The sequence below is a fragment of the Branchiostoma floridae genome, chromosome 3 (assembly GCF_000003815.2).
Source record: "Branchiostoma floridae strain S238N-H82 chromosome 3, Bfl_VNyyK, whole genome shotgun sequence".
In the NCBI taxonomy this organism is placed as follows: Eukaryota; Metazoa; Chordata; class Leptocardii; order Amphioxiformes; family Branchiostomatidae; genus Branchiostoma; species Branchiostoma floridae.
Window position 1 is genome coordinate 15,179,602 of NC_049981.1, and position 13,926 is coordinate 15,193,527.

General features: G+C 41.7%; 2 protein-coding genes and 1 long non-coding RNA gene across 4 annotated transcripts in view; 2 read left to right on the top strand and 1 right to left on the bottom strand.

Annotated features, from left to right (window-relative positions):
• Positions 1 to 99: 99 nt before the first annotated feature.
• LOC118411985 lies at positions 100 to 2,510 on the top strand. Its single transcript, XR_004830706.1, has 2 exons — positions 100 to 393; positions 1,422 to 2,510. It is a non-coding gene; the product is annotated as an uncharacterized LOC118411985 (long non-coding RNA).
• Positions 2,511 to 6,086: 3,576 nt separating this feature from the next.
• Positions 6,087 to 9,635, bottom strand: LOC118411929. 2 transcript variants are annotated; one of them, XM_035814444.1, is made up of 5 exons: positions 8,638 to 9,635; positions 7,900 to 8,376; positions 7,595 to 7,708; positions 7,117 to 7,256; positions 6,087 to 6,852 (listed from the first exon to the last, which is right to left on the bottom strand). In XM_035814444.1, exons 1-5 carry the CDS (start codon positions 9,431 to 9,433, stop codon positions 6,655 to 6,657), a joined length of 1,725 nt encoding a protein of 574 aa, XP_035670337.1. In that variant the 5' UTR covers positions 9,434 to 9,635; the 3' UTR covers positions 6,087 to 6,654. The 2 variants fall into 2 exon arrangements, with proteins under 2 accessions (XP_035670337.1, XP_035670336.1); XM_035814443.1 differs by having other exon boundaries at positions 7,595 to 7,711.
• A 3,267-nt stretch (positions 9,636 to 12,902) lies between these two features.
• LOC118411715 (fibronectin-like) overlaps positions 12,903 to 13,926 on the top strand; it is a 4,969-nt gene continuing 3,945 nt past the window's right edge. The window contains exon 1 of the mRNA XM_035814196.1: positions 12,903 to 13,552. Coding sequence (XP_035670089.1) covers positions 13,540 to 13,552 — 13 coding nt within the window. The 5' untranslated portion in view covers positions 12,903 to 13,539. The remainder of the gene's footprint in view (positions 13,553 to 13,926) is intronic.

Genomic DNA, 13,926 nt, shown 5'->3' on the forward strand with positions numbered 1-13,926 from the left:
TTTGCAATATTCTAAGATATCAGATAAGAGGGGTTCTTCACAGCTTTTGGAAAAATAATCAACCCATGTTTAGATTTAGATTTTAGCTTTTAAAATTTGAATAACTGCATGCGTTTAGTATGCCGGGGCTACTACACCACCCATCCTTGAGTACTAGTACTATTGGGGGTGGGGGCACAGGAGCTAACTAACCAGGATGACAGCCAAGCTTCCACCTTATATAGGGGTGTGAATTCTGATATAGCATTACGGAAGGTCATCCCCGACTCAGAGGTCGGCTAAAATTACACTCTTGTGCACGACCATCTCAAATATGGCGGACGTGGGGAGGCCAAAGGCTATGATAACTGCGCCATGTATCAGGACTGCTTGAAATACTGGATACTACCAATGGTAAGACTTTGCTTGTTAATCAAGAAATCGGTGTTACCGAGTTTTTTTTGTATGATGCATAGGCGTAGCTATGGGTCTCATTTTTATATGTAGTATCAGACATTAGACAATCACACAATCTATGAAATTATATGTGTAGCTACCGACGCAGGTTTAAATCTCCAAGCAGATATAGGGTCAGAGTTTTACGCACATAAACACCCACCGTGGGGCAGTATATACGTAGAAAGACTTATAAGTTATATGAGAGCCTTAAAACATCGGCCTGAACCCTACATCTGCTCGGAGATTACGCAACCACGCACTTCAAATTGGACAGAACGTATGTTTCGACGTTTGAGTTTCCTTTTTTTTACAGGAAAATGCGATAATTTTGACGGTTGAGAACGACACACACGTTTTTATGTGCGGCTTAATGTGACGAAAATTACACGTGATTAAAAATGTGTAAGTTTCCATAGGGTGACGTGGCATTGGGAGGCGAGCCAAGAAAAACAGTGTCCCAAAAGTAACCAGCGGAATGGACCGTGTGCTACATATGCCAATCAAAATGGTTGCTATCATACTGGAATATGTCAGTGGATCCAAACAGTTTGTTCAAAACAGTATGTTCAACCGTGATCCAAACTATATTCAGAATATCAGCCACCAGTGAATACTTCCATTAGGTTGGTAAATAACAGGTTCTATTTCGCACTGCAACTAGGTGTTACTAATAACAATGCGACCCAAACGTTAATCATCGTCAGTTCGTCACATACACAGGTAGTGCGAAATAAAACCAGTCAGCACTGTCCTGAGGAACGTGACGGTCACCGAAAAGTCGGCTTTCGGTGTGCATCTTAGTTGTGAATAAAGAAAATCTTGCTGTCCTGTATATAGCTTTGGAATGTACCAATGGCTGTTTCATGGCACTTACGTTATAATTACTCATGTTTAACCATCTGACATACATGTTGAACTTAACATTGAAGCTGTAATGTGGTGATGGTTGGATTATTTTGTCACAGTGTTTCTTTTATTTCCAGGAGTAGAAGAGCAGAAACAACTGCCAGCAAAAGTTGACCGCAACAACAACTATGGAAGTTGATGATCTACTTGACACAGAAATATTGCTTTTCCTCATATTCATTCTGTTGTATGTTGCCATTCTCTTATTCATCAAATGGAGAAAATTGAAGAACGAGAATCTAAAACTTAGACAAGTCAATGCCGAACTCGCATGCTATACTCAAGAGCGCCCTCTAGTCATTTCGCCAGATAAATGCACCCACTGTGGCAGGGTGACACCACATACAATATGGATGAAGTTGGAAGTGCAGGACTTGAAGAAATTGAACAACCTTCTTCGCACCTGCGTGGAGGCAAGAGAACCCAAGACATGTCATCTCCTAAACGAAATCACTTCACTTCAAGTCGTCAACCGTTCGTTGAATACGAGTGCAAACGAGCTGTTGAACAACGAAGACGACTTGAGGACAGAAAACATGCAGCTTTGGGCAGAGGTGCTGCAACTTGAAACCACGCTGGAGGAAAAAGAGCTCAGCATTCGCAAATTGCGGATTGCAGTCCGAGAGCAGAGAGAGCTAGCATCCGATTTGGAACACAGCTTGATGGTAGCACTCGATGAGCTTCAGCATCAGAAAAAGCAGCGTCACAAAGACACCAAGCGAAAGAATTCACCTAAAATTCGCAAAGACCGAAAAGAGCCACCCTCTATGGTAGAGCATACAAATAAAGAGGAGAAAGTGAAGATGGAGCAGTGTTTAGAGGATGAGAAAGATAGATTACGATGTGCTGTATGTCACGACGAAGACAGGAGAATCTTACTTCTTCCCTGTAAACATTTTGTTCTGTGTGGGAAGTGTTGGGGAGGCGTGAGCCGCCGTGTCAGGCGAACCTGTCCCATCTGTAACTCCACCGTTACTGACGCCATGACCATCTTTCTGTCATAGAACTTGGATAGGGGCTGATCCCGGGCAGCTTTATACGTCGTCATGCTAAACTATTAAGAGGCTTAAAGTAAATTCACAGCAATACATATACGGCATTTGCTCCGGAGTCTCATATGAATTGTGTACTACATTAAAGGTGAATTAAAAGCACGGTGACGAGGATATGGTCTAGTGCTTTTTTATGCATAATTAAAAATGCATTTCGTATGCCTTCAAATTCCGTACAAAAAATATCACTATGTTAGCATGCCCTGAGTGCCAAAAGTGTCTTGTAAATTTTCCAGTCAGCTAGCCCCCTCCTCCACCACCACCACTACGTTGTTGTGCGAAGTTGTCTCCTCCCCCAACCCCCCAAGATCAAATAAAGCAACACATTTACCCTCGAGCTCTCGGCCTTCACAATGGAATGATCCAGTCTTACAATATGTTCACAACAACATGTATATGACATGTTATTACATTAGCGTACCTGATCGCAACCCCGGTATCATTGTGTCGCTATCTCATTAAGAACGCCATGCATAATTTATACACCTTTGTAACAACATACCTATCTAGTCTTGGTAGCAGACTTTGTGGATGGACTTGTTTTTGACTTATGGTGTCCTGTTTCCTGATTGCATACCAGTTTCTTTTCATTGTTCCAGGCTGGACATCTGTCAGAAACGTTATATACGATAAGAAAATTAAATACAGTGAGTCAGAAAACGGTACATGATAAGCAAAAATGGGCCTTACTACGAAGCCTTCGTGGAGGTTACGCCTACATGGGTGTGGCAAACATAACTGCTCACATGACAACATAGCTGCTCACATGGTAAACATCGAAAATCATCAGTACACAGAACTGTGTATATATTGCTTATCATATACAGCCACTAAGAGTTGACTAGCAGGAAACTTGTACTTTAAAAAGGAGGTTTCTTCTCCGTCTTCATGCAAGAAACTTCGTGGAAGAGGAAAGTTGGGAGGCAGTGTCTTCTCCCCATTTAACTACTGTCGTCACGGGAGTTGAGGTATCTATCTCTTTTCACATTGTATCTGTGCGTGTGTGCAACAATGCATTCACATCCGCAGCTTCTTCGGGTGTAACGTCGGTACTATTGCAGGGCAAATATAATGTCGTTTCCAGGTGAAAGTGTGAAATATATACATCAGCATATGACGAATAGATATCAAAATTGCGGTTTAGAATGTAAGTAAAGTTTAATGATATATTTTTGCAAAACCTTACTGGTTTGTCGTAATGTTATTGACATTGATAGAAATAAAAACTGCAAATAGTGTGTAGATGAAATAGTTTTCTTTCGTAGCGACCGTTTGTGAGTGTTTCAACAGGTAATATATATGGTGTGGTTATCTGTTGTTAACATTTGCATGATTAGTCAACCGCCTTATTGCGTGACACGCCATGTACCAGTTATGTACGTTTATAAGTACAAGCTGAGTTACACCAGACTCATACACAGGTGATATGGACCCCTTCTCTTATCCGAGTGGTGTCTTAACATGCTATGGTGTAGCTATCCTCAAACACGTTACCAAAACAGACCAGACTTTACGACTTAATGAAAAACCTTGGAGCTGGTCATTGACGCCCTATGTCATTCCATAGAGTATGTAATGCCGCCTGAAAAACGAAATGACAGATGATTTATTGATGCTTTCTTGCAAAACCTTGTGACACGTACAAACATCAATGATGGGTGGGGGAGATCCACCGTTAGATGGTCAACGCTTACTAAGTACATTGTACAGTTAAACCTGCATGCCCATAGTCACCACTTAACAGACTTCGTCACAATAGACAGGTAGCTGCTATGGACAGGATTTTGAGCGACATGGGTGAAATTTAAAGAGAAAGATGATTTAAAAGCCAACCAAAAAGTGGCAACGGTACCGTATCTTAACGTTGAATTAGAATCTAAATAAAGGCAAAAACAAACAAACAAATGTAGGTAAAAACCTAGAACGTAGTGCTACTGTTGGTTGCTGAGGTAACGTTAGTTCACCTTTATTCGCGGGGTAACCTATGTCCGTTGCACCTAAAGACAGCATATTTAGGGATATCAAGTTGACGCACAGTGTTTTTTAAAACTTTTTTTTTAATCCGTCGACTTGATATCCCGAAATACCCTGGTGTTAAATACAGCGGATAAAGGTTACCCCGCGAATAAAGGTGAACTAGCGTTATAAAATATTTGACCGAACAGTATGCTATTCTCTTATCTCATTGCATTCATAGAGACATACAGTAGGAAGAAGGGAAAATCAACTTCCTATTTATGTATTGTAACATTCTCCTTTGCAGTTAGCTTCCTCAAGGTTGTTTGTCGACAAGAGCTCCTGCCAGCCCGCAACCATGCCGAGGAGGGGAAGCCTGCGAGAAAGAAGATTCAACAGAAGCGCTAGGCGGCGCTTCCAACCGAAAACAGAATCTCTCTTTCAAACCTACCTTACCAACATGTTCGGCGAATGGCTGACGCTAAACAGCATCTTAGGCGGCACTGTGTTGTATTCTGCTGTGTACACGTGTATGACTATGAAGTCTGCGCCGCGCTCCAAAACCATAGATTGGCTTATGATCTTCATCATAAGTGTTCCGTACGGAGTTGCACTTTCTACCACATCGCTGATCGTATGGAACATGCTGATGGAAACGGTGGACTCTTTGTTGAACCTACTTCTCGTCTCGACGGACGTCCTACTGCCGAAAGTACCACACTTTTTACGAGGTGTTTTGAAACTGATGCTGGACTTTGTGCTTGCCTTGGTGATGATGATACACTGTGTTCTACAGTTGGTGTTGTTGTCGCGCCCCAATCAAAATGTCCATGAAGCTGATCTTCTCAATGCTGTCAATGATATAGAAGACGATAGCGACGAGTCCGAAAGTCCTAGACGATTTCAGCCGAGCAGACGACGGAAAAATTCGTCGAAATACAACAAGTCGTCAAGAAAGCAGAAAGGAAAGTCGCTCGCGAAAGCAACCAAACAACATGACAAGGAAAGCTTCATGTCGAAAGAATCAGGGTCATTTTGGCACATTGGCGAACAAACAAGCGAGAATGAAATGCTCAGTTACCTGAAAAAACTCGAAGATTGTGCGTCTCGGGCAGAAAACGAGAAATTTGGAGAAAACATGGAAAACTTGAAGCTTAAAGCTGAAAACCAGCTGTACAAGAACAGACTGGATGTGGAAAGGGACCGCTTGCTGTGCACGGTCTGCCATGAAGAGGACAGGAAGCTGGCTATCGTTCCCTGTATGCACTTCTTTCTGTGCAAGGCATGCTGGGAGAAACTTAGTCTGATTGACAAAAAATGCCCCTACTGTGACCGCACAGCAGAAGATGTCACTGAGATTTTCGTCCCATAAGTTTTGTATTGTAAAACCAAATATTATTTACAATTTCTTTAGTTATTTCTTAAGTATCAACGCCATCTAAAGTCTACGCATATACACGAGGGTGATGATAATGATGATGAAGAATGATATACACACATGCAAGAGGAGCAGTTTGTTTGTTCAAGTATGTGTATCATAGGAATATATAACGTTAGTTTTGACAGTAGCCAATATTCCAAAATACTAATTAAGATTGTTGACAATTGTTTAATGGTGAAAACGCCCAACGTGGCCAGGCAGATCACGACAGGTCATACATTATGAGGTGTTGATTTGCATCATGTATATATAACAGTTATGTGTAACGTTATGTTATCAAGTTGATGCTGTCATTTGGTGAATGCCTCAAATGTTGTCTAGCAAATAATCATTTGCACGGTCTTAATAGTATCAGTCTTTGTCTAGAATTGAACTTGATACTGAATATTGTACGAGGATGGTTTATGAATAGTTTTGTTCACAAAAGATCATAAGTAAAGTATTCAGTTTGGTTGTCATGTAGGCTTCTGCAGCAATATCATGGTGTTCTAAATAAATAAACCTTATTAGTTATTTACACTCACGTAACTGTGACGTAAGTATTATCCGCCATGTTCGATGGCCCTGGGTTGAGCCTGGAAGTTAACAATATTACATGTAGTCTAGGCGTTTGGTGCAAAATTGCTCAAATTAATGAATACTCCAGTCTATATGTTCTATAATCAGTAAACTATAATGTACACAAATGCAAGGAGCACGTGTTTAATGAAACATCGAAGAAGGTTAAACATCAAGATAATGATAAAACTCCAGTCACTGTCAAAATACAGGAAAACGTCTGACGGTCTGATAGTTTCCAAAAACATTTGGGTAACATTTGAATCAAGAGTCTCATAAAAGCCCGGTGCTGATTCCTCCATACTATCCAGTATGACTACCATCACTGTCTAGTGATTCACTTTGATTTGTCATCACAAACTGTTGGAACCGAGCAGCCATGTCGGGGTTGCTTTCAAGAAAAGACTTGCATGCTAGACTTGCAATTGTTCTCTTCTCTCCTGTCTTCTTGTTTGTCATGAGAGTCACGACCTCCCATCCACTCTGTTCCATGTCTTGCGTCTGAAACAAAACAATTTTGTGTTTGCATGAGGTGAAATCGTTGTACTCACAGAAGTTGAACGAAATATACTGTGCAATATATCAAAGATCAGCAGATCCGAGAAGAGTAAGTTGAAGAATAAAGAACCATAAACGCGTAACTCATTTCTTGCATGCTAGTCAACCAGATATTTTGTACCAATCGAAATATCTCTGAAAAACAAAATCTTGACATTTACATTAATATTTACTGCAGTGTTTTTATACTATGTAACAGGAAGTCACCTGCTTGTTCAGTCTCGTAACATCGTCGTCCCCTTGAGCCTGACCTGGCGTTCCTTCTCCATGTTTGTGGCTCTGAGGCACGTCTTCATTGTGGCGGTGTTCGCACGAGTGTTTACTATCTCCTCGCTCTGGAATATCGTCTGGGATGACAAGTTACCATTGGTAAAGACATGCATGGTAAATGTGTAAATAGCGCGTTGTGTATTACATATAATACATAAGCTGAGAGACGCTGGTCAAACTCTGCACCGTCACACACACACACACACGGACACACACACACACACACATACGTACACACACATACACACACACACATGCACACATAAACGCACACAGACAGGAAGAGATGGAGAAAAAGATCTCCTTCTCAAATTCCATTGAATTACGTCCCAACAGACAGAAAGCCATACAAAACGTATCACCACCCCGATACTTTGTTTAAACATTACTTTTTAGACAAGAAAGTTCATCATACCATCAACTGGCCCTTCCGTCGGATGTGTCGTGGTCACTGGAACCGTAGCCGCGCCTGGTACCCGTGCAGTTGGCCCTCTATATCTGTCTAATGTTCCAACAAAGGGCTCGGACCCTGCTGTCATTTTAGGACAAAATGTCATAAGTAAAGTATCCATCTTTTTCAAGAATATAGTTTGTATCACACAGGCTTTCTAGGTAGCAAATCTGACTTTGGTAAATTTACAAGTACATGTACGAACAATGCCGATCTAAGCTAGTACAAAAGCAACAAAGCACACTCCCTTGAATGATAAATAAAGTCACCTGTAGTTGTCGACGTCCGCGGTTTCAACCAGGGGGAAACCTTGAACGCGATTTCTCTGGCAGCTTTCTTCACGTCGTCTGCATTTTCAGTGTAACCGACGCAAGTCGCCCGTTTTCCTTTCAGTAGGGACGATTTCTCTCCGACAAAGGAACTAAAGTTTTTAAAGTTATCATCATTTTCATCAAGCCAGATAGGATAGAGCGGGATGTTTTCTTTCAATGATAGCTCATACTCGAGTCGGGGCCAGTATTTATTCTTACCGAAGAAGTTTTTGCTTACAACGAGCACAAAGAGCTTTAATGTTTTGTTGGATATCGCTGAGACGATTTCGTGGCGTATGGTATCTCCTGTGAAAATGGAGAATTTGTCGAAGAAAATGTCGCCCTCAGACAGGCCCTCTTCGAACAAAGCGGCCAGAAGTGGTTCAACGAACGCCTCCTTGTCCTCGCCGGCATGAGAGATGAATACGAGAGGACCTGCAAGAATGATGAACCCAATAAGCTAGTTCACAGTTTGAACTGCGCATGCATGAGTTCAAAGGTGAAGGCCCCTAACTTGTAAACAGTTCTTGTCTAGGTCATTTTTGAAATACAGTTAAGCATAAATTATCAACAAACTTGTACTTCCACACTTCCCAATACATTAACGTAACGACTCCTAAGAAGAGGAAAGATTTTCAAAAAATCAAGGTAAAAGAAAACTTAGATCGCTCTTAGTGGGACGTGAAACATGCTCACCTTGTTGTTCCTCATACACGGGCCGTTTTTCAGCAAAAGCTGCCTCGCTCTTGCGTAGTCCTCTGATAGCTTGCACAGAGATGACGTAAGTGACGAAAGGGTCTACGTCATGAAAGGTACAGGTGGTCCCCTTTGTTTCCAGCTTTTTGAGGATTCCTTTTGACGTCATACTCTCTGACTTCATTTCAATCAGATAGTGGTCAACCCTGCCGTTAGAGGGTGACCAAGAGACTTTGACGGTGGTTGGAGAGGGCTCTTCAATTTGAAGAGGCCCCGGTTTCTCAGGGAGTGTCCACGACTTACACTCAGACTCGGCTGTCATGACCACCTCACTAGATCTATCGATATATTGCACATATACTGTTAGAGTGTACTCGGTACCAGGCTGCAGATTCGTGAACGTATGTGCCGGACAATCCTGAATTTCATCTGAAGTTTTGATCACAGTTGATGGCATTGCGTGCTTAGGAGAAATGCTTACGATGTAGTTCTTTACTCGAGCTTCAGGTACTTCATCGAATTTGTACCAAGTTTCCCCTGGGCTGCCTTCGCTCACACTCCAACTGAGATGAATGCTGTTGCTGGTGATGTCTTCATCATTAACCGTTATTTGTGGAGGATGTGGTTTGATTACCTGAGCATTTCTACATTCTTCGCTCGTCTTATCTCCGCTGAATGTAGTAACGGTAACTACGTACCTGGCAAGGGGTACTAGATCGTCCTTTATCCACCGGGGTGCGACGGAACGCTGGCCAACTCTTGGTTGTACTTGTATTCTTTGAATGGGAGCTGCCATAGCTCCCGGACAGAGAGAAAGCACATAGTGATCTTTTCGACCAGGCGCTTCGTCCCAGCCCACTGAGAGAATTCCAGGCTCATCTGAGCTAACTTTAATGTTCTCTACCTTAGCTGGGACAGTTTTTAAACTCAGTTGGACAGGCTCACTTTTGTAACCTTTGCAAGTGGTTTGTAAGGATACATTGTACTCAGTACCTTGTTCCAGGCTTTTTAAGGTGTATGATGTTTCGTGTTCTTCGACTGGAATAGTCTGAACTGCAATGGTCTCGCCTTTTCGAACTGTCTGTAAAATGTACCCGTCTCTATCTCCAGTGGGGTGGTCCCATTGTACTGTTACTGACGCGTACGTCTTCGTTTCATACATGGTCTTGACGTTCGCTGGTCTGGCTACTTTTGTAGAAATATCAACTGTTCTCTCCTCACTCCATGCCCCGCTAGTACCACACTTGACCGTAACATGGTAGCACCGACCTGCAACTAGCTTGTCAAAGGAATAAACTAACCTGCCATTTGCTTTTATCGTTTCTTCCTTTACAAGGTCTCCTCTACTTTTCCGATCTGTACATTCACGTAGAGAAACGTAGTAGACATCTTTAGGACCGTCTGGCTCTGGGCACTCAATTGTTATTGCGGATTCTGTCGAATTCAGTGTCTCAAAACATTTGAAGGGACAAATTTTCGTCCTGGCATTGACAAAAACGGGGTCGCTTTTAATTTTATCCCGTATGGCGACGATTTGGATTTTGTATTCAGTGTTTGGCTTTAAATCTTCAAGTTTGCACTGAATGAAATCTCCTGGTTCCGCCATGATTTCCTTGAATATGTCGTGGCCGCAGACGCTTACGTCATACTTAGTGGCAGACTCGTCCCCAGGCTCCCAGCTGACAACCAGGCTACTCTCGTTCACGACCATGACACCGGGATTGGTTACACGTCTGGGTGGATCGTTTTCCATTGCAATGGATTTCAATTTCCCCAGGAGTTATTTATCTAATTATATGTCCAAAAGTAAGTTTTCAATAGAATTTGCAAACCACTGTGGAATGAACAAAAGGGAAACTTTAATTGATCTGTCGTATCAGTGTTAAATGATATCTTATATCGGTGTGCAGCACATACACATTCATACACACACAATAATACACGTTTTATAAATTTTCGGTGAGTAACCTACGTAAATCCCCAATTACGTCAGGGAGAATTCCCACCTGTGACCTTTGAACTACTAGTATAGCGGAAACAATAGGCTATTCTAAGTCATTTAGAAGGAGCACGATTCATGTACAACATATAGCAAACAGGCTAATGATATATGAAATCGGTGTGCAGCATGCAGTTTAACACACACACACACACACACACACACACACACACACACATACACACACACTCACACACACACACACACACACACACAGACACACACACACACACTCACACACACACACACAAACATTACTTGACTGGCGTCTACAGACAACAAACGAAACAGTATACTTTCTATCATTGTAACAGTATATTACCTATTCATCTTCCTCAGACAAAGGCGAATTTGGCCTCAATTCAGTGGCGATCTTTGAACTTGTCACAGTATTACTTTCTTCGGCGGCTCAATGCCAAAATGAATACATGCAGTCTGTCCGCCAATCCACCTCCGGGAAAGTTTAGCCCAAGGGAGTTTTGCCGGCCCCTGGAAACCTCCTTCGAGCAATTAAAAGTCCCCGGAGCGCTAACTTTAGATCGGCGGTCAGACTACCTTGGGCCGCCGAATAAATCGGCTGGGTGCCCGTTCCGGTCTGGCAGCCAGGGTATCACAGTATTCACAGTATCTGTGCGAAAGGTCTCTTTTATGGGGGAAAAACTCACCCCCCCCCTCCCAGCAAATCAGACAGGTCACAAACACCGGGCTATGCTGGTCAAAGATTAACCAAACGTAAATCACCTGTATGACTCAAGCGGGACTTTCCATGCCCTTATTTGTATTCCCTTTGAAACTAAGAACTGAGGACTGGTCTACTTTTGACGCGGGAGGTACTGATATTAATTTGCGAACTAACTAAAATTTTTCTAAAGTAATACCATCTGGCATACAGGCCAATTACAATGACCACGTTACATGTGCATATGGCGTATAAATATATAGGAAAATTTTCACTTTTAGGATAAGTAGATCAATGAAAGTTCAAAGTATTATTTTCATACCACACCTTTACATTATAGCGTGTGGTAGCAGCCGAACATTTAATTCTACTGTGCTATCATTTTCACATCATTCCACTCAGAAATCGTCTATGTCTCCTTCAACGATCTAGGTAAGTTATTCATATTGAGATATATTTATATAATCATCAAACATTGGAACGTTACAGGTATTTGATTGAGTCTGCAAGTTTTGTTGAGCGTTGTAAGTTTGATGCTGTGAATCAAAATCCAGGAGGACAAAATTCCCCCTCAAAATACTACTAATACCATAACTGACATTTTGCACTTTTATATCTGTATCTATGGTATATAGCCGCGGCATAACCGCCCTTCGGCGCAAAACACCAGCTTCACAGGCGCTCTTCGCGGTAGCAGAAGGTCACATTACACTGAACGACTTGTCACACATAAACATAAAGTTACCGTCACACAAGTCTATATACCGTTATGTTATCTTACCTGTGGTAATCGTTCCCCGTCAACTCAAATGACACTGCATTTTGTGTTGTTACGTGCATAGCTGACTTCTTAATGCAGATTTTCCGAGCGAAACCAACGTAAATCCCCTATTACGTCAGGGAGATTTTCCACCTGTGACCTTTGAACTATAACGAAAACATTAGGCTATTCCATTCCAGGTCATTTAGAAGGGTCATGATTCCTGTACAATATACATATCACAAGCAAACGGGCTAATGTGAAATCCTGTATGCATATGACATGTGTATATGTACTCTTTAACTTTTTGATGAAATGAAACACACACAAGGTTCGACGTATCCATTGATTATTTGACTAAGTCTCCAGTGTACACATAAGTTTGGTATCGCCCATGGCCCAAGTTTCATGGTCACCAGTACCAGTTTTCTGCACCTGTTTACAACTTCTCCACAATAGTCAAGGTATGACATAGTTTTCTATGGTGAAGGAGTTGGGGTTAGCAGGCAGACATATGAATAGCAAATCTAGAACATTGCGATCTGTTTATTTATGCATACACGGTGAACTGATTTGGGCATGGTGTAACGTTACTTGCACGTTGTATAATGTCTTTCACTTTCGGTGAACAATTTTGTAAATACTGCTTTACGCTTTTAGCCTAATAGAATGTGATAGTTCGTAGTGATACCAGATACCTGGACCAATACCTGTATACTAGACAAATGATATATGAGCTGATGATCCACCCGTACCCAGCCATATAATATATGTGTCATGCTTAGTATGTATATAAATAATACTCCCGGAGTCCCAGTAGAAAATATCACATGGTTTCGTTCAGATTACGTCACCAACAATGTTTTTCACGGTTACTTCATGTACGTGAATAACGTACGATAGTAGCATATGCATGGTGAATGTATTTATTCACACATAATAGAAGTATAGTTGTCGGAAATGTATATCCTATGCAGTTTGCAGTCATCTCGTACTTTACCTTTCGGCAGGCAAGAAAGTTTCATTTTCGCTCATATTGGACCATGGGCGTTTTTTGTGTGTGCATGTCACAAAACCTGTTAGTACCGTCTTTCTATTGCCGTAGGTTTGGGATGTCTTGTTTATACTAGTTCTATGATCAAGATGTGTGTGTAAGAACATATTATGCTTATGGATTATTGAACTATGTATGTTTATGATATTTATTTATCATGACAATTTATACAATCTGTCCCTTTGTTATATTTCGTCCGACCATGGCCTCGCTCTTTTCTCATGACTTCGTGATTTTGAATTGTGTGTCTCTCTGCATATTACTAGTATGTGCATATGTTACCTATCGAATGTCAAGTGCGTTATCTTATCATTACATGACATGCCTACGACACAGTGACAAGGTCAGCCGGCAAGAAGACGAGAAACGTAGTGAAAGAAACAATTATCTTATAACGGAGAAAAGCAGCAATGTCAGCCACAGGTAAGGCTAACATTTTTGGCGACGACTAAGGGGCAAGCCTAGTAGATAGTATAGTATACTGTAGACGCATTTAAGTTCGCGGGGATTTAATTTCGCGGTAGCGGGAAAAGGGACTTTTCGCGGTAACACTGCAGTCTAATACCATGATAGAAAAATGTTCGCGGTGGTTTTAAGTTCGCGGTGAAGTGGTCACTGTGAAAACCGCGAACATTAATCCACCGCGAACATTTCTGCATTTACAGTATTTCCAGTTTGCAAGAATTAAATGAATGGTGGGGATCCTTCTATATTCAGTGTATGTGCTGAAAATTAGTAAGAAACCAAACCTATGTATTGGGTACCTATCAGGCATCCTCACACTCAGGGTTGACAAT

Coding starts and splice junctions, on each gene's coding strand:
- LOC118411929 (XM_035814443.1), bottom strand. CDS start 9,433: ATGGCAGCTCCCATTCAAAGAATACAAGTACAACCAAGAGTTGGCCAG. Junction 7,712..7,899: donor GCGGACGTCGACAACTACAG/GTGACTTTATTT, acceptor CTAAAATGACAG/CAGGGTCCGAGCCCTTTGTT. Junction 7,257..7,594: donor GACGGAAGGGCCAGTTGATG/GTATGATGAACT, acceptor TTGTCATCCCAG/ACGATATTCCAGAGCGAGGA.